This window comes from Amblyomma mixtum, chromosome 5, assembly GCF_055824585.1.
Source record: "Amblyomma mixtum isolate Tamu chromosome 5, ASM5582458v1, whole genome shotgun sequence".
Classification (NCBI taxonomy): domain Eukaryota; kingdom Metazoa; phylum Arthropoda; class Arachnida; order Ixodida; family Ixodidae; genus Amblyomma; species Amblyomma mixtum.
The window spans coordinates 123,368,611-123,388,233 of NC_143016.1; the positions used below are offsets into that span (position 1 = coordinate 123,368,611).

Genomic DNA, 19,623 nt, shown 5'->3' on the forward strand with positions numbered 1-19,623 from the left:
CGGGGCCAGTTGCATATGCAGAGAATAAGCTAGTTGCCTGCCATGCATAAAGGACTGAAGAGTGCTGTAAATAGCGCGGAACTTTCCCAGTGAAATTACGGCTGCCTTTTAAAACATATGAATGACCAACATTTTCATATACACAGTCAAAACAAATGCAGACCAGATGAAACATAAAATGAAGCCCTGAAACAGTGAGAAAGCAAGGGGAGGTATGTCAAAATGACCAATTACGAAGAACGACCTTGCACTCGCAGGAAACGTTCAAGCAACCATAACCTAGAGGAGACTACCATGGATGATTTCAATAAAACAAGTGACATGATTACCGACTACGTTGTGACTAACAGAAAAAAGAAATAGCACCTGAGCACTCCAGATTTTGTAAAGGGCGTTGCACATGTTAGGTGCAAAACCATCTTCTCTAATCTATAATAATAAAAGAATATAAAATGGCCGTACCCGCCTACGTAATCTACAAAACACAATGTGTACAAAATCCATTTCGGTTGCAATTTTCAGTGCGCTCAGTGACATGTGCGTAGAGTGAATGTTCAAGGCAGCATTTACTTTGTGTTAACAAAGGATGGGAAGAACGATTTCTATATTATCAAGGCATTCTCAAATATTGAGAGCGATGTAAAGCACATGCATTGTACAAATCACTACAAAATGTACGTTGACCGCAGCGTTTCTTCAGAAAGAACACAAATAATTATCACGAAATACTTCACTCAGTGCAGTGAGCACAAAGAACAATCATTCAGTCCAACTGCAGGTGCCAGGAAATTAATAAAACTCAGTACAGAACATGCGCTTTCGTGCAAACTACGAAGCGACCATCTGAAAGCCAAATCTGACACCTCCCACACAGCCGTTATAAGTGGTTATACGACACCGTTCCGGCTGGGATAGACATTGAGTGACATCGGCATACCGCATTACAAAAGCGTCTGCAACACCCTACCTTCGCAATGTGATGCCAACAGAGCAATTCTCACGTGGAGACTTTCCGAAGGAGCACCAGTTCTTCGTGGGCTCTGCGCCCTTATCTAACAACACCGGTTTTGCCAAGGCAGCACATTAAAAACAGTACACGTGGAATTGTGGCCGGTATGGCAAAAGAAAAGCGCGCACACTTAGCCGTCGAGACCATTGCACGAGTACGCAAAGTGCCCAGGCACTTGAAATTAACGCTAATAAAAGGAGAACAGTCGCACGCAAAGAAATAACGAGATGCCGAGATACACGTCGCTTCGTCACGTAACTGTACAGCCAGCGCCTCCACCACAGCCATGTAGTAGTCAGTGTTCCATATACATTTCATAGCATGCAGTGAGCGTCTAGGGTGAACATGAATTCGAGATCGGTCTTTGAGGAATCATTACAGTCACCGTAGATTTATAGAATATGGTTTTGAAAAAGAGGTGGAATATGATGGTGCAAAAAGCGAAAACGTGTCTTTTCCTGTGCTGACTAATCATGCATTTTGTGATGGCTTCGCTCTGCTTCATTAATGGGAAAATACCTGGTTTTGTTACAGTTACACACCTATCTTAGCGCCTGGCTTATCAGAGAATCGCTAATCAGTCACAGAGATCAATCTTTTCCGAGCCGTAGAGACTACCTTATCGCCTCACCTGTTGTTTTACCCACACTACATTATCAATGATTCAGAGCTTGTCAGGAGAATTGAAAAACAATAATAATACTTTATTTTTCTTTTAATACAGTGACGGGCAGGCTTTCGATTGCCCTTGGGCGCAGCATACAGCTGGTAAAATTTTCCTTTATTGGTAGATCCTTTTTCGAGTACACGGCGTCTTCAAGTGAATTCATACGAGCTGGTCACATCGGAGAAAACGTGAAAGAGTCTTAGCAATTTAGGGGACGTTGCAGAGTGGTTTCACGAAAATCTGAAATGCAATTAAAGGTATGAACCTTTTACTCAGCGCCACTCATCCGCTTCTATCTGCAAGGTATTTCTAAAATTCTACGGCAGCATTTACTATCGGCGGCGGTAGCCGTACTGATCGGCAGCCCATCCAGCGGCAGCTCCGTAGCCACCCGGCGCATAGCGGCCAGCAGAATAGGCAGCGGCACCTTGACCGTATGGAGCGTTTCCTCCGTAAGCATATCCACCCAGGGCTGGCCCACTGGAAGAGGAGCCGTAGCCACCGTAGCCACCGTATCCATAGGCGCCAGCGTTGCGACCGTATGTGTCGTATCCGTATCGGCCGTAACCATTGTAACCGCTGCTGTAGTTTGGCGCTGCACCCCTAGCCCCGTAGGCAAACGGGACGACTCCGGCCGTTGCGCCTGCGGCTCCGCCAGGGGTCGGTGGGACAACCGGTGCGGCGTTGAAGACCACGTCGGCGCTGGCACCGGGAGCGGTGCCTGGCTCGTTGGTGTCCACCGTGGCACGGAATCCGTTTGCGTCGGCTATGTAGTTGACCCGGCGGTAGAGGCCGTTTGCGTCACGGTAGCCGTAAGAGCCGGTCTTGGCATTGTTGGCATCGCCCTGCTCGCTGTGGAACTGGCGGTTGCCGTACTCGTCCACATTGTCGTAGCCGAAGCTGTATGGCTGAGGCGGCTGCGTGGGTATGAGTGCATTAGTTGACATAAACCGGACTCCATTCTAAGAATGCAACGTGCTATGCTGACTATTTCGCGCGGTTTACTTTAAAGCGCTTGAATCAATCAGGCTTGAAGACTCTCTTTTGTAGCTTGATTTCTGCGCAAGCGTTGACCAAGGAGCGTAGCTAAGGTATGTTGTAGCTGCGAGTAGCTGAAGATGCACAACGTGGTCTGGCGGCTACGTTAAGGGGCTCGAACTATTGGAGGATGTGCCCTACGGGATTGTTGTTGGGGGTCGATTAAATATTCCACTATGACAAGCTAGACAATTCAAAACGTGAAAACCACTAACTTTTTAAGGGTTAATAATGTATTACAAAGGTTGACTTAGGCTTCGATAGCCAAGACCTCCCGTTGTTTGGTCCTCCTCTCCCTCAAAGAAGGGTCATGAGACTATTCATGATATAGATTGCAATATGCTCTTGTAATTAAAATCTAATAATGGCAGGAAAGAAGGTTTTTTGTGCCTCTATATGCGGCACTCTATAATGGCTGACAGCAATAAACAGAGAGCTCGCATTTTGAGCCGCGTACCGTGGCATAGTCGGCGTAGCCTCTGTAAGGAGTGGCGGCTGCAGATGGGAAGTAGCCGCCGTATCCGGGGTTCTGGTATGGAGCTGCGCCTTGGTGGTCGTGTAGAGCGCACGTACTGGCCACAAGGGAGGTGATAAGCAATTTTATCTGCTGGAATCAAGAGAGGGTTGATAGAGAAACGTGTTTTAATATTGAGAGCACCAGCGGAGCTCCTACCAGGAACAGCAAGGCCGACAACAACGTCCCTATGAAATTCGTTTTCCGTTGCGCGTTTGAGAAAGAAAAAACGCAGTTTGGTATGACCAGGTCAAACCATTGTACAGCGATAAGCAGACACCCTGTATTGCGTGGAGGTAATTTGCATCCAGACCAAAGGTCCATGAAAAGAACAGTCGTTGCACCATCTGATATGCTACTCTGAGCGGAAAAACATCGTAAAGTTGCGTACGGAAGAATGGCACGTCTATCGAAACGAGCTTTCCAGGGATTTAATATTTGCTAAGGAACTGCACACTGAGTGTAAGAAATGTAGAGTGACGGTTAGAAAAATTAGCTCAATGACGACGTCGCAGAGACGAAAATCGCAACATGCGGTTCACGCAGAGCCGTGCTTTGCGAACACACCTGACACTTTTGTTATCGGCGTGTTCCTAAAAGCAGCACCGAGCGGAGTTATCTCTCACTCCGGTGGCGCGTCACTAGGTGGCGACTGTGCTACGGTTTGTTACGCTTGGTTGTGGCGTTTGTTCTTAGATGACGGATAGCAATTTTTTGAACTTACAGTTTGTATGATAAGATTACAAATCCTGGATATAAATATTGCCGCGTCTACAACAATAGGCGCTCGGCGGCTGTTCGGCACGCAACTCGTGCGCCCCGCTGTTCGCTGCTGAAGAGGACGAAAACTGGACGTTCCATCCTGGCCGTCTCGGTGCGCGTTCCCATCTTCTCGATGTTGGCGTTTCCATGCCGTCTAGACGCGGCGCTACTTGTACCAACTGCTACGTTACAATATAGCCTCTTTAGAGAATTTTTACGAGGAATGTAGAGTTGGTACAACTTCTTACAATAAACTTAGTGCATCTGATCATAAACATCGCCTGCACGCAAAATGTTTATCGACAAATGTCAAGTTGGTACGCCTGGAAGTAGTACACAGAACTGCAAGGCCTCACCTGAGGGAACATTTCAACTTGTCTGAAACTGTATACAGCGCGCGTCGCAGTTGATAGAAGGACGCTGTATTATCCAAGCGGCGAAGCTGCGACAAGCGTTGTTTGTTGGTGGTAATAGAGTTTGCGGCGTCGCTTTTATATGACGACGACTGGCAGAGAGTGTTATGTCATTGCAAGGGCGGGCAGAGGGAATTAACTCCTTTTTGTTCTTGTTTGCTTCATTGTGACCGGGTTAGGTGGAGAGAGCTGCTGGGAGATGAGTGGCTCCTTCGTCGAGAGAGTGTCTTTTGCGACAAACTGCTTGCTTAATGGCGTAGCAAACAGGCATAAAACGATTTCCATTTACGCAATGAGATGCACGATATGCAATTGACGCAGGCAGGCTGTTTCTTCAGCAAGGCTTTTTCTTCGGTCTACGAGAAGCGGCGTTGTTGACAGCTTTGCGTTCTCGTTTTCTATGGTTCGATATTTTTTGTTTTTTTTTTTGCCTTGAGAAAGACGAAGTCAGTTTTTATTTGCGTTCAACCAGGAATGAGGGATGGAACGCTCAATGAAGATACTCACGCTGCGCTATACGAATGGTCTTTATCCAGCATACCATGTCCAGCACACTTGCGTTGAATAAATAATGAAACAACGAACAAGCACAATGAAAAAAATATTTAGCGACACAGAGCCTATCGGTATTAATTTTGATGCCCATCTTGATATTTAATTGGCAGGAACAGGTGACAGGATCAGTACCAGACGTTACGCTTACCGATTCCGTCATATTATGGAAAGGACGTTTCTCCGTCATTCCACACCAAACGTCCCAGACGTTGTGCTCGACCATCTCCGATTTGTTCAAAAAGTTCATGGAAACTTATCCCAGCATCAGTAATCTAAGCCTTAAATAATTCTGCCAGCGTGAGGTGAGCTCAGTATGAACGTTCCAAAGAGGCGTGAATACAGGCACCACTCAATAATCGATAAAAAATCGCAATTTTAAATAACCCGTAAGATATCGTTTGATGATGTTTGCACAAATTCTGGCTTTCGATATGGTCAAGAGCCTGTATTTCTAGGTGTTTTAAATATATTTTTTACAATTTAAATAAAATGTAATATGTATACTATTGTGGCATTGCAAAAAGAGCGTCTCGGAGTATTAACAAATAGCCATCTTACTTCTCTACATGTCTGTTATAAAAAATATTGCAGCTTATGAAACTGAACCCGTCGAAGCAAAATAAAATACTAAAGTTGCAGAAAAGTGCGTTTTGAGCCATGGACACGTATAATTCATCCTGAGGTGTTCAAAGTAACAATGTGAACGACAGTGGTTTTAGTAGAACAATTTATTGCCCTTCATTTCAAGTTTTAATCCATGTGATTTTTTTAACGCGAGAAAAAGAATTTTGAACGAGTTTTTGCGCGGTAAGTTGTGTCGTAAAATATTTAAAAAAGTTTAGAAGCTTGCAGTTTCAGCATCGTGAGAGGCTTTACTGCAGCTAGCACTGCAAATGTACGTTCCATGAAGGTTCTTGGGAATGGTACTTTTGTATAGGAAGCTGAACATCGGTGTATGCATGGCAGTCCTCTAATTTTGACCCCTGTCAGAATCAGAAAAGTGGACTCCCCGTTGCTAGCGCATGACATTCGACCAGAGGCAGAAACTTTATCATCTTACCGAAAGGTTGCATATGAATTACAAAAATAGGGGTTGAACGGATCCACAACCGTAATAGAAAGCACTTCTGCTCCGGACAATATTGATTTAACGAATGTGCCAAGTGGCATTCAAACCTTATCTTTGACTGTGACAGCTACCTTACAACACGCGGAGGAGCAACATGGTCAAAACTGTAGAATATTGATTGCAACGCCAGGGCCGAGTATGGCATGTGTGGCAAACCTTTATTGCTCGTTTATCTGCTTTGACACAAGCATGACAAGTCAGCACCCATGCCAGACGTACACGGGATCTCATCATTATGAACGTGCTGGTGATGACCGGCACGAATGGCTTGTAGTTAGACTGTTATTGCACTCTGCAAAACGTAAAAAGAAATGCCCACATTCTCGTGTATTCTTTCCGATTGATAGCTAAGGCATTTTGTGATATTTAAGTACTCCACTGTAGCCTGTGGAATGTAGTTTTCGACAGTTGAGAATATTTATTCGTTTTGTCACTGAAAGCGATGAGGAGGATTCCTAGTTTTGAATGATGCGGATGTCTTCAGGATTAATCGATACCTTGTACGTTCATGCTGCCCTTTCGGGACATTATAAAATGCTAAAAACAAAAATAGCTGCATCTTTGCGAACCGTGCGGTAATGTTTCCAACGCACACTACTCACATACTGCCATCCCCTGAGAAACCAGACTTCTATATAGCGCTCTCAGAAGCTGCTCATATTCTTAAATGGACGCTATAGGAGAAAAGCAGGTCGATATAGAATGGTACATTATTGATCGGAAGTACTACGAACAATTTTTCTGCTTGACAAGGTAGGCTATGTTAGAGACAGAAACGCTAATCGAGTTCCGTATTTACAAGATTGCCTCGTCTACGTCGTAAAACTTGCCCAACCTTTCCATGTTGCGTCAATATGCTGAAGTATTGGAGCGCATATGGCAGGTTATCTCAGATCATGAATGGCAGTTTACCAATATACTTCAAGAAAAGTATACAACAGGTGTAGCTTACCGGTACTCACCTATGGGGTAGAAACGTGGAGTCTAACAAAGAGGGTTCAGCTTAAGTTGAGGACAACGCAGCGAGCTATGGAAAGAAAAATGAGAGGTGTAACGTTAAGAGATCGGAAGCGGGCGGAGTGGGTGAGAGAACAAACGCGGGTTAATGACATCCTAGTTGAAATCAAGAGGAAGAAGTGGGCTTGGGCAGGGCATGTAATGCGAAAGCAAGATAACCGCTGGTCCTTAAGGGTAACGGAGTAAATTCCAAGAAAAGGCAAACGTAGCAGGGGGCGGCAGAAAATTAGGTGGGTGGATGAGATTAAGAAATTTGGGGGAATATGGTGGACGCGGCTGGCTAACGACAGCGTTAATTGGAGAGACATGGGAGAAGCCTCCTGCAGTGGGCGTAGTCAGGATGATGATGATGATGATTTTTCCCATAACACATTCTAGTGGCGTCACGGAAAACAACCTGCCGACTGCGAGCAATTCATGCCAACGTAAACAACTCGAGATGAAAAGGGCAACTGTTTTGTTTTGGGCATGACCGCTTGGTTCTTCGATTTGTTTTCTTCGGTTTGTTTTCTTCGTCAAGCGACATTCGCCGGCAGTGCAGCTGCGGTGACCGATGAACGGGTGCCCTCTACGTCAGCGGATATCAGCTATCTCTATTTTTTATTTTTTGGCGAAGGGTACCTCGCAGCATGCAAAGGAAACATATTGGCATCAGGCCTGATTTCAAACCGGAAAAGCGCAACCTAGCATTTCGCGTGTGAGTGGAGGCTATTGAAGGGAGGAAGCTGAGAGAGAAAGAAAGAAAGCTTTTAATTATCATAGATTAATTTGCAGAAGCCGGGTGATCGAAGCCCCTAGTCCAGAGCTCCGCTGGTGGCAGCTGACTTGCGGACTAGCTGGATGATCCAGGCTTGCTGGTTCATGTTGTCGCTGGTCGTGGCCTCCCCCCACTGCTCGCGTGTCGGGTGTGGCAATATTAACGTTTTTTCCGGTTTGTCCTGGCATTCCCAGGACGCGTGACAGAGCTTGGGGCTTGCTTCGCACAAAGGACATTAACTTGGGCATTGTGTGGGGCCGATCCTGTGTAAAATGTGAAGACTTGGATATGTATATATATTATTCTCCAGTCAATCGCATCCGAGGAGGACAGTTGTTTATGTGGCGCTGGGAAATGTCCTCTTTCTATCCTAAGATTTTCTAGGCTGTCATCATATGGTCCTAGGAGGGGGGTTGCGGATAGGGTCGGGGTGGGGATCCACCCGGTTTTTGAGTGCTCAGGCTAGATCATTCGCTACACCGTTTCCGGTTCGGCCTTCGTGACCAGTTGTCGATGTTATTCTGTGTGAGTGTAGTTAATTGTGTGCTCACTGTTCCGTGAGGTTTTCCAGCAAATTATTCCCTGGAGGCTTGTTGGGAGTCTGTCACCATGTTCGATGACTTCCCTGTTGATCTTGAGTCTTGATTGATACGGCCAGTGATTCCGCTTCCGCAGGATCTTTGGTATAGATTGAAGCCCTTATGATTGGCCTCTTCTGGCTGTCGACCGCAGCAATCGCGAACCTGCCTGGCTCTGCATAGGCCCCGAAGTTAATGTATAAAGCTTCCGTTTTTTTATAGTTTTTTTGCCAGTGCTTTAACTCTGGCTCTCCTACCCTTCTGCCGTTTTTGGTGCATGTGTCTGTGTATCAGGTTTACATAGATCTTCTCTCTTGAAGGTGTCGGAATTTGGCCCCTGCTCTCGCTAGTTCGCAGCGCCTGCCATAGCCTCAGTCTCATCAGGGTATATCTACCCGCTGATGCTGTGGTTAGGCGTTGTTTTAACCCTCTAGAACCACCTCCCTGAGCTCCTCGAAGGTGTTGTGTACTCCAAGTGACCAAAGACGTTCCCTTGATGTCGCTGATGGGATATTTATGCCAGTTTTATAGGCTTCCCTTATAATGGTATCAATGGCCCTTCTATGAACGATTCTGATCTCTTGATGGGGGGCCCGTAGGTAATCGTGCTTACGACTAGGGCTTGGACTAGGCCGAGGGTGTATTCCTTCCTCATCCCTTTTCGATGCCATGTTACCCTTCTAATCATTCTTGATACTTGGTTGACCGTAGCCATGAGCGTATGGTGTTATAATCCACTCTGAGATTGCTTTGTAACCACATCCGCAAAACTCTGATCTCTTTTTTTCTGAATTTTTGGTTTCTTAGGGAGAGTTCAATTTCTCCCGAGGACTTGTAATTTTTCCTATGTAGCCCCATGAGTACGGACTTCTCCAGGTAGCACTGAAGACCTCTCTCTTCGGCAAGTTCTTCGACGATACATATAGCTGCTTGCAGAGGTACTTCCTTCTGCGCCAATAATTCCTGTGTAGTCCGTATGGTGACATCGTCCGCTTAGAAGATGAAGCTCAAGTGTTTTTTGGCTAAGTTGAGTATTCATATGTTAAACAGCACTGGAGAGGCTACAAAGCTCTGCGGTGTGCCTTTGTTGGACATGGGTACCGTGGGTGATTGGAGCTGTCCAATTCCTATGGTGGCTGTGAGATTGGAGAGGAAGACCATCACATACTTGTAGATTTTCTCCCCACAGTTGATATTGTTTAATTCGTACAATATGCTGTCGTGGCCGATTTTGTCGAATGCTCCTTTCAAGTCTACTGCGAGGAGGTTTTCGTCGTGTTTAGGGATGATATTAAGGACTTCTTTAACACGGAGGAAAGCATCTTGCGTGCATAGTCCCTTGCGGAAGCCAGCATGCATGAAGGAAACCGGTTGTTTTCATCTATTCAACTTTGAAGCCTTAGTTGGATTACTCGTTCATAGAGATTTTCCAGGCAAGAAGTGAGAGGGATTGGACGGACACTTTCTATAGCCGGAGGCTTTCCTGCCTTAGGTATAGTAATGATATCCGCGTGCTTCCAAGCCGACGGGAGCTGGCCCTTCTCCCACAGTTCTTCGTTGCTGTACCTGGGTAAGTCCGTCAGGTGGTCGTTGCTGAGCTTTCTGATTATGCCGTTTGTAACCTTGTCACCATCCGGGGCAGTGTTTCTTGTGGGCATACGGGCTGCTGCGTAGACCTCTGCCAGTGTTATGGTGGAGTCAAGGGAGGGGTTTCGCTGGCCCTCATATGGAGTTTGGGAACCCGGGGAGTGGTCCCCTACGCATTTTTTATGCGAAGCATACTAAAATAGCCCAACCCAGCTCCTCGAGCGCGGCGGTGTCGTTACCATTGACCTTTCGTGACCTCCATGTCATACCACGTGATGCGTGACGTCACAGCAGATGAAAAACGGGGAGCCAACTCGCGCCGTCGCGCGAGGCGTCGTGACCAAGGATGACCACGTGGTGCGTGACGTCACAGCAGATGAGAAACGGGGGCCCAGCTCGCACCGTCGCGCGAGGCGTCGCGACCAAGGAGCACCACGTGATGCGTGACGTAACGACATAGGAGAAACCAACGTTACTAGACTAGCTTGGAGAAACGGGGCCCCAGCTCGCGCCGTTGCGCGAGGCGTCGCGACCAATGTGTTTCCTGCTTCTGCCGCTAGGTGCGCTGTAGTGAACACGTGATGCTGGAGCTGCGGTATACAAGGGGGTGCGCCTGCCTCTGCTAGGCGTACACGGGATAGAGATGCCTCCTGGAGACAGGGCTGCTCGTTGGAATGAGAAGCAAAAGTTGCGGCGTGCTACAGAGACTGATGAAGAGCGTGAAGAACGTCTAGCCAAGCGGCGTGCTCGATATGCAACTCGGCGACAATATGCTTCGCATCTGACTAGGCTTAACCTAAGCTAAGCCTCAGCCATTTTTGTACATGGCTGTTATTAAATCTGCGTCTGTGCCTGGGAATTCATGGGCTATGGAATGGAGTATTCTGCTCGAGCCCGATCTGTGATGGGTCGGTTAGGCATTGTGACATCGACCATGTTTTGGCCGTACTTAGGGTGCCTTTCAGTGAGCCACAAAACTCTATCAAATTTTGCTTGCTGAGCTTTAGAGCGTTCTCCTGGGCCTTTACCATAACCCTCGCTATTTTTAATCGTAGCTTTCTATTTAATCTTCGCTTTTTTCACCATTTTACTAGACCTTTTCGGGCTTCACATAAATGCTGGAGATGTCTGTCGACCGCACGTGTTTCTGTTGTTGTTTGGATGATTGGGCTCATTTTTGTGTGAGCACCTTTTATGCTATTAACTCAATCTTCAATTCTTGTTTTGCTGCCTTCTGGTGGTTTAATATTCCGGAATTTATCCGAGTTCGTTATTTCCGTAGAGCCAATAGCACGCCTCACACTTGCTATCGATAAGGGTAAGCTAAGAATTTTGTAATCGCTCCCCAGAGTTTCTTTCAAATTGGTCCATGTGCAGTGTCTTATGTTTTTCGTGAAAGCTAAGTCTGGGCTGGTGTCTCTGCTAAAGCTGTTCCCTATTCTAGTTGGCGACATGATGTCTGCCATTATGCAGAGGTACAGGTACTGAGCAGCTTCCAACTGGTTGGTTCCCTTTGCGGTGTCCTTGTGGTAGCCCCATACCGTGTGTACAGCGTTCAAGTCCATAATAATGATTAGTGGGTTCTTTCCTCCAATACTTGTGCATCCTAGTGAAATCGACTTGAAATCTTCTTGCGTGCTGCTTGGAGGACTGTAGAGGTTTAAGATTAACACCCTCTGCTTCATTCTTTTTTTAGAAATAATCTCAATGAGGACTTGATCTTTTTCACGGAAGTTGAGATCGTGCCATTTGACTCTCAGTGTGGGTGCCACTAGTGTAGCTACACTATGTGCCGTATGGTGGCTGTATGTGATGTGTCCCTTTACGAACCGTGTGCCTCCCGTTTCTTGGAGGCAAATGACGTCGGGTGGTATCAGCTGATTTTGAATGAACACTTGCAGGGAGCTGCTTTTCCTCTTCGGGGAGCGACAGTTCCACTGCCAGACTTCTAGATGGTCTGGTTACAAATTAGGAGAAGCAGCCGTCATTTTTGCTTGTCGATTTTTCGCGGTCGCTGAGATATGCCCGCTGGTGTACCTTCGTTGGGCTTTTAGGCATGGGTTCTCGGGAATCAAGATGCGTTTTAGCATCTCCTGATTTGTTATTTGGAATATCAAGTTGAATTCTGCTTGGACTGCCTCAAATTGAGCCACTGTGGCTGTCTGTTGGACTTCGAGTTGTTGCGTTTGTTGTTGTATCTTTGCCTGTTGCATTTCGTTAATAATCTGCTTAATCTTGACTAAGAATGTTTTGTGAGCTTTCCAGAATTGGAAGTGCGGGTGTTGATGTTGCCGCTTCCTGCTGTTGCGTTTGGATTACAATGACATGTTGAGGCGGGGGTGTTGAGGTGTTGTCTTTGCTAATTTTGGCTTTACTGGCACTACCTTTTGAGGGGCTGCAAGGGCAGGCGGTTTACGAACGACTTTCAAGAGCTGCTGTTTTTATTCTACCCTGTTGAGGCGTTACGGTTGTTCGAATAGTTTGATTTTTAGTTGTCTATTTTCCTCCTCGTTTCTAGCGCAATCCCGTCACGGTACATAAAAGTTTAGAGCAGCGGGAGAGACAACATCTGACCAGCTTACCGTTATGTCGCTTCGCTTCAGCTGGCTTTGCGACGACGCTCGGGAGGATGGCGGTTCCTTGTGAGTTGGCTTTTCCTGATGTATCTTGTGTAGAGGACAGATTAAGTTGCCCCTTCCCCTATCTCTCTCTCTCTCCGCTGGGCCTTTGTAGCTATATCTTGCCCTGGACATGGTGCTTAATCTCGACCAGGACTGGGGTCCGGGCGTCCCTGTCAGCTGCCGCCCTGTTCCTCCGTCGCGAACCAGCGGTACTTCACCGGGTTGAACTGGCGATCTTTCCTGCTGACGTGTTTACTTGAAGGCTTTTGTTGTTGTTTATTGTCCTTCTGGATGGCATTTTTTTTGTGGCTGGGACCGGTAACTGCCTTGAGGCGCTGCTTGCAGGCCCTGTCTACCGTGGGATGGTTTCCTTGGCAGGCCATGCACTTGGCTTCGCAGCCGCGGTTTTCCTCCGGTTCCTGAAGCCCGCAGCTACGGCACACCTTGATGTCCAGAGTTGTTCACACGGGCGCTCTGTGGAATGCTTTGAGGCACACTTTTCAGATCTTCTTGGTCGGTCTTTATGGGTAATACGCCGTCTCTCCTCCGTAGTACACGACTTGAGGGAGGAGAATGGGGTCTAGGAATGTTAGCACTCTCGTGCGAGAACTTCCCAGCATGCCTACTTGAACGGTCTCTACCCCATGGTGCACAGTCAAAGGATGGCTAGGAGTTCTTCTGATGGGTGTTTGGGTCCACTCCACCCATAACTCCTTTGATGATGTCCTCAGGAATCACCAGACAGACGTTTACTGCGTAAGTGTTGCCTTTCAAGCACAGACTCGTGATGTGCCAGACGGCATCCGCGGTCACCTCATAGGGAGTGCTGATAGTTTATGGGGGTTTAACGTCCCAAAGCGACTCAGGGTGTGGGGGCACCGTAGTGAAGGGCTCCGGAAATTTCGACCAGCTGGGCTTCTTCAACGTGCACTGTGATCGCACAGTACACGGGCCTCTGACTATGATGATGTTTGATCCCCTGCGTGGTCTCACAGTATAATTTCTTGACGTCCATGCTCTTCTTGGGTATTATAATAATCGTGTAAATAGTATTGGAAAGCGACGATAGCTTCCGCTTCTTCTGAGTCGCTTGGTGCATTGCCGGCTTGGCTGGCGTCGCTGTCGGCTTCTGCGGTTTTACGTCGGTCTGAAGTAGGTGCGTCGGGGTGCATAGAACTTTCCCGCAATCAAGACTTGCTCGCCCTTCGCTAATTTTTCTCCATTCTTCTTGCATGTGTTTACGTGCCAGTTGGAGTGAAGGTCGTCCGGCGTCCAGGCACGGCCTTCTTCCACATTCGGATGGGTTGGGATTTGGGCGTCTAAATCCATTTTCTCGAGATTAGTAGAGTTAGCTGGGTCAGTGGTTGGTAAGCACAGAGCACTACGACCCGCCTTGTTTTGGTGTGATGTATCCACGTTGACTGGGTCGGCTGCACTAGCATGGCGGCCGCCACCTCGAAGCCTAAAAAGTTTATATAAATGTCTGAGAAACACTCACGGGCTTGAGAAAGACATTGATATTTATCAGATGAAGCCTAAAAAGTTAATATAAATGTCGGAGAAACACTCACGGGCTTGAGAAAGACATTGATATTTATCGGATGATTTGGCAAAGCTCCCTAAAACAAGATTTCCGAGATTGAACAGATCTTTCGCAGGAAATTTGTTCTTGGCAGAGCCCATGAGAAACACGTCCACTCCCATCGGTTCTTCGTCTTCTTCATAGAAAAGTACGCCTTGGTGCGGCCATCGCATCACGTGTAACGATCCAAGAGTTTCCACTGATAGGCAAGTAACACTAAGCGGGCCGGAGTGGCTCATGGGTCATGGCGCTCGGCTGCTGACTCGAAAGATCTGTGTTCGGTCCCGGCCGCGGCTGTTGAATTTCGATGGAGGCGAAAATCTAGACTCCCGTTTTCTGTCCATGCACGGTAATGAACCCCAGCTGGTCGAACTTTCAATTCAATTCAGTTTATTTCCAGTTTTTGCTGGGGGTGGGGGATTCCTGTATAAAAGCTGCAAGAGCAGCTGGGCTAGGTCCAGCAAACCGCAGCAATGTATAGCGCATATAGCAAACTTAATAATAAAATGCAACCATGAACGCATACAGAGCATAATGGAAACTCGTCATATGCATTAAAAAAGGAACATAAAAAAGACAAAGAAGCATAAAAAGCGTTTTAGATACAATAGTAACAAAGGTGTAAAAAGTTTCGGTTTAAGGTTTATCGGGGTTAAGATCCCAAAGCAACTCAGGCTATGAGGGACGCTGTAGTGAACGGCCCCGGAAATTTCCACCACCTGGGGTTCTTTAACGGGCACTGAAAGTAGGAGATTGTTATAGCAAATGCAAGTCAGGCAAATGAAAGAAACAATAGAGCCAGTTGCACAAAAATACCACAGTACGTTCAGAAATATTGCATAGATAATCAAAAACAAAACAACACAAATTCATTCAAAATTTTACATATTAGCTCAGCAGTTCTTTTCTGGTGTAGCCAGCAATTTTGTTAAAATATTTTAAGTGTTGGGCAAGTTATTAAGTAAATACTGCAATTTGGAGTTTTTAAGAAACAATTCTAGTGTCCAAGTATCCTGATCTCTTCTGTTCACAGAAATTTGGCACAGTTATAAAAATGCTAAAGTTGTTAAATAGTTTCTTATGTGTTAATGAACGAAAAGTACATCATCTGCAGAAGACGGAAGCCATATAGACTGTCGACGCCAAAATGTTATCGATTTGGAAACCATCTGTTGTGGTACATGAACTTTCAAGATTAGCGATCAGACGAACCAATCTTTCTTGTAGTACGATTAATTTCTCCATGTTAAGCACTGTCGTCGTAGCCCATACCAGACTGCAGTAAGGTAAATGAGCGCGGAAGAGTGCATAATAAACCTCAACCTTAGATATTAAGGGCAGAGCGCTGCGACTTCGTGAGACTGCACCTGCAAAAGTAGAAAGTTTTTTGCAGAGATAATCAATGTGCGTTTTGAGCTCAAGCGAGATGAAAAATATGTTACTAGCATGCTATTCTCTTGAACAATGTCAATCACCTGTTTTTAAAAACTTAGCAAATAATTCTGGTGCAAGCCTTATTCTTCGCCCGGAGCCCTTCACGTTGGCGTCCTCATAGCCTGTGCCGCTTTGGGACGTTAAACCCCCATAAACCAAACTAAACCAGCAAGTAATACTGGTGCGTTAAAAAAAACTTGGCAGTAGGAACAAGGGCCTGACCCCGTTATAGCGTCGTCGTACGCGCGTGCTGCCGGGACCTCGTCCTCCGTATGACTGAGCTTGAATCGGCGAAAACGGTTGACCGATAGATTACCGCGACTGTCAGTGCTGCGACGTACAGTCGGCAAAAATCTCCAGCTCTGCATATAGATTTTTCGAAGGTTGAGGCTGTGTAAGATGCTGGTAGCTGCTAGTGGCGGTGCAAAGCATTTCAATAAATCAATATTATATAGTAACTATGCAGGCTTTCGAATGCGTTTGGGCAGAACATAAGGCTTGTAAAAGTGCTCCTGTTATTGGAACATACTTTTGCGAGGGCACTCAATTCATACACGCTGGTCAGGAGAAAAAAATAAAAAAAAACATGAGAACAGTTTTGTTTGGATTCTGAAATGCGGATAGGGCAATTGACACGATGAAAGAGAGTGGTTTAAAAAAAAAATAAAAACTCAACGGAGGGTATGAACTTTTTATTCGGCGCCATTCATCCGCTTCTATCTGCAAGGTGTTCCTAAAATCTTACGGCAGCATTTACTATCTGCGGCGGTAGCCATATTGACCTGCAGCCCATCCAGCGTCAGCCCCGTAGCCTCCCGGGGCAAAGCGACCAGCAGCATAGGCAGCGGCACCTTGGCCGTATGGAGCGTATCCTCCGTAAGCATATCCACCCAGTGCTGGCCCACCGGAAGAGGAGCCGTAGGGACCGTAGCCAGCGTAGCCACCGTACCCATAATTGCCAGCGCTGCGACCGTATGGCTCGTATCCGTATCCACCGTACCCATTGTAACCGCTGCTGTAGTTCGGCGCTGCACCCGTAGCACCGTAGGCAAATGGGGCGACTCCGGCTGTTGCGCCTGCGGCTCCGCCAGGGGTCGGCCGGACAACCGGTGCAGCGTTGAAGACCACGTCGGCGCTGGCGCCGGGAGCGGTGCCTGGCTCGTTGGTGTCCACCGTGGCACGGAATCCGTTTGCGTCGGCTATGTAGTTGACCCGGCGGTAGAGGCCGTATGCGTCACGGTAGCCGTAAGAGCCGGTCTTCGCGTTGTTGGCATCACCCTGCTCGCTGTGGAACTGACGGTTGCCGTACTCGTCCACGTTGTCGTAGCCGAAGCTGTACGGCTGAGGCGGCTGCGTGAGTATAAGAGTGCATTAGTTGTCTTGAACCGGACTCCATTCTAAGAATGTATTGTGCTACGTTGACTATTTGGCGCGCTTTACTTTGAAGCCCCAGAATAAACCAGGCTTGAAAATTTCCTTTGCAGCTTTATTTATGGTATAGCGCTGAACAAAGAGCGTAGCCAAGGATGGTTGCAGTTGCGAGTTGCTGAAGATACACTACGTGAGTCTGGCGACTATGCTAACCAGCTCAGACGGTTGGAGGATGTGCCCTACGGCATTGTTGCTTGAGGTCGATTGGATATTTCGCTTTTACACGATAGACACTCCGAAAAGTGAGAACTGCGACGCTTGTTAAAGGCTCATAACGCGTTACAAAGCTTACATTGGCTGTGATAGCCAAGGCCTCCCATTGTTTGGTCCTCCTCTCTCTCAAAGATGAGCCATGAGACTAGCCATAATATAGACTGCAATATGCTCTTGCAATTACAATGTAATAATGTCAGGAAAGAAAGCATTTTGTGCCACTATACGCGGCACTCTATAATGGCTGACAGCGATGAACAGAGAGCTCGAACTTGAGCCACATACCGTGGCATAGTCGGCGTAGCCTCTGTAAGGAGCGGCGGCTGCTGATGAGAAGTAGCCGCCGTATCCGGGGTTCTGGTATGGAGCTGCGCCTTGGTGGTCGTGTAGGGCGTACGTTATGGCCACGAGGCAGGTGATGAGCAATAGTATCTGCTGGAATCAATGGAGTGTTGATAGAGAAGCGCATCTCAATATTGACAGCACCAGCGGAGCTGCTACTAGGAACAGCAAGGCCGGCCGCAATGTCCCCATTAAAATCTTTTTCTCTTGCGTGTTTGAGAAAAAAAAAAGCAGTTTAGTACGAGCAGGTCGAATCACAGTACAGCGAGAAGCAGACATCTTGTATTGCTTGGAGGTAATTTGCATCTTGACCAAAGGTGAATGAAAAGAACAGTCGTTGCACCATCTGATATGCTATTCTGAGCGGAAAATCATCGTAAAGTTACGTAAGGAAGAACGGCACGTATATCTGAACGAGGTGTCCAGGGATTTAATATTTGCTAAGGATCTGCACACTGAGTATAAGAAATGTAAAGTCACGAGTAAAAAAATTAGCTCAATGACGACGCCGCAGTGTCGAAAATCGAAACGCGCGGTTGACGCAGAGCCGTGCTTTGCGAACTCACCTGAAACTTGTTATCGGCGTGTTCCTAACCGCAGCGCCGAGCGTAGTTATCTGGCGCGTCACCAGTGCTAATCTTTCTTACTCGAGATGGTGCAACGGTGTTATTTTTGGTTGAATTTTTGGCGTTTGTTCTTAGCTGAGGAATACAAATTTTTTTAAACTTACACTTCATACGACAAGCTTACTACTTCTGAATTTAAAACAACCTCTTTAGAGAATGTTTAGCGAGGAATGTAAATTTGGTACGTATTCTTACGATAAGCCTATTACATTTGAATATAAACATCGCCTTCCCGTAAAATTATCGACGAATGCCTATTTGGTACGCCTGGAAGTAGTACACTGAAGTGCAAGGCCTCACCTGTGGGAACATTTCAACTTGTTTGAAACTGTATACAGTGCTCGTCGCAGTTGATAGAAGGATGGTGTATTATCCAAGCGGCGAAGCAGTGCAGAACGTTGTTTGTTGGTGCTAATAGACTTGGCGGCGTCGCTTTTATATGATGACGACGGACAGAGCGTGTTATGTCGTTGCAAGGGCAGCAAGAGGGATTTAACTCATTTTTGGTTTTGTTTACTTCATTGTGACCGGGTTAGGTGGAGAGAGCTGCTGGGAGATGAGCGGCTCCTTCGTCGAGAGAGTGTCTTTTGCGACAAACTGCTTGCTCAATGGCGTAGCAAACAAGCATGAAACGATTTCCATTTTCGCAATGGGATGCACGATATGCAAGGGAAGCAGTCAGGCTGTTTCTTCAGCAAGGCTCTTTTTTTCGGTCTACGAGAGACGGCGTTGTTGACAGCGTTGCGTTCTCGTTTTCTAAGGTGTGACTTTTTTTTTTTTTTGCCTTGAGAAAGGCGAAGTCAGTTTTTATTTGCGTCCAACGAGGAAGGAGGATGGAACGCTCAATGAAGATACTCACGCTGCGGTAGGTTCTATACGAACGGTGTTGATCCAGCATGGATACCATGTCCACCACACCTGTGTTGAATAAATCATGACAGAATGAACAACTAGAATGAAAAAAAAAAGTTTCGCGACACAGAGCCTATCGGTATTACTTTCAAAGCTCATCTTGATATTTAATTCGCAGGAACAGCTGACAGGATTAGTACCAGACGTTACGCTTGCCGGTACAGTCATATTTGCAGAAGGACGTATCTATGTCATTCCACGCCAAACGTCAGAAACGTTACGCTCGACCATCGCCGATTTGATTTAAAAATTCATAGAAACTTATCCCAAGTGCATAATCTAAGCCTAAAATATTTTTGTCATCGTAAGGTGAGCTCAGTTTGAATGTTTCAAGAAAGCTTGACTCCATCGACCGCTTAATAATCGATAAAAAATCTAAATTTTAGATAACACGTCAGAAATCTTTTGATGACATTTGCGACAGTTCTGTGTTTTT

General features: G+C 46.6%; 2 protein-coding genes across 2 annotated transcripts; both read right to left on the reverse strand.

Moving 5' to 3' along the window:
* Positions 1–2,008: 2,008 nt before the first annotated feature.
* Positions 2,009–5,181, reverse strand: LOC149343582 (uncharacterized). Its single transcript, XM_089547018.1, has 3 exons — positions 5,153–5,181; positions 3,172–3,286; positions 2,009–2,593 (listed from the first exon to the last, which is right to left on the reverse strand). Exons 1-3 carry the CDS (start codon positions 5,179–5,181, stop codon positions 2,009–2,011), a joined length of 729 nt encoding a protein of 242 aa, XP_089403144.1.
* An 11,238-nt stretch (positions 5,182–16,419) lies between these two features.
* LOC149343583 (uncharacterized) lies at positions 16,420–18,587 on the reverse strand. The gene is made up of 3 exons (XM_089547019.1): positions 18,576–18,587; positions 17,593–17,739; positions 16,420–17,013 (listed from the first exon to the last, which is right to left on the reverse strand). Exons 1-3 carry the CDS (start codon positions 18,585–18,587, stop codon positions 16,420–16,422), a joined length of 753 nt encoding a protein of 250 aa, XP_089403145.1.
* Between the last annotated feature and the right edge of the window lie 1,036 nt (positions 18,588–19,623).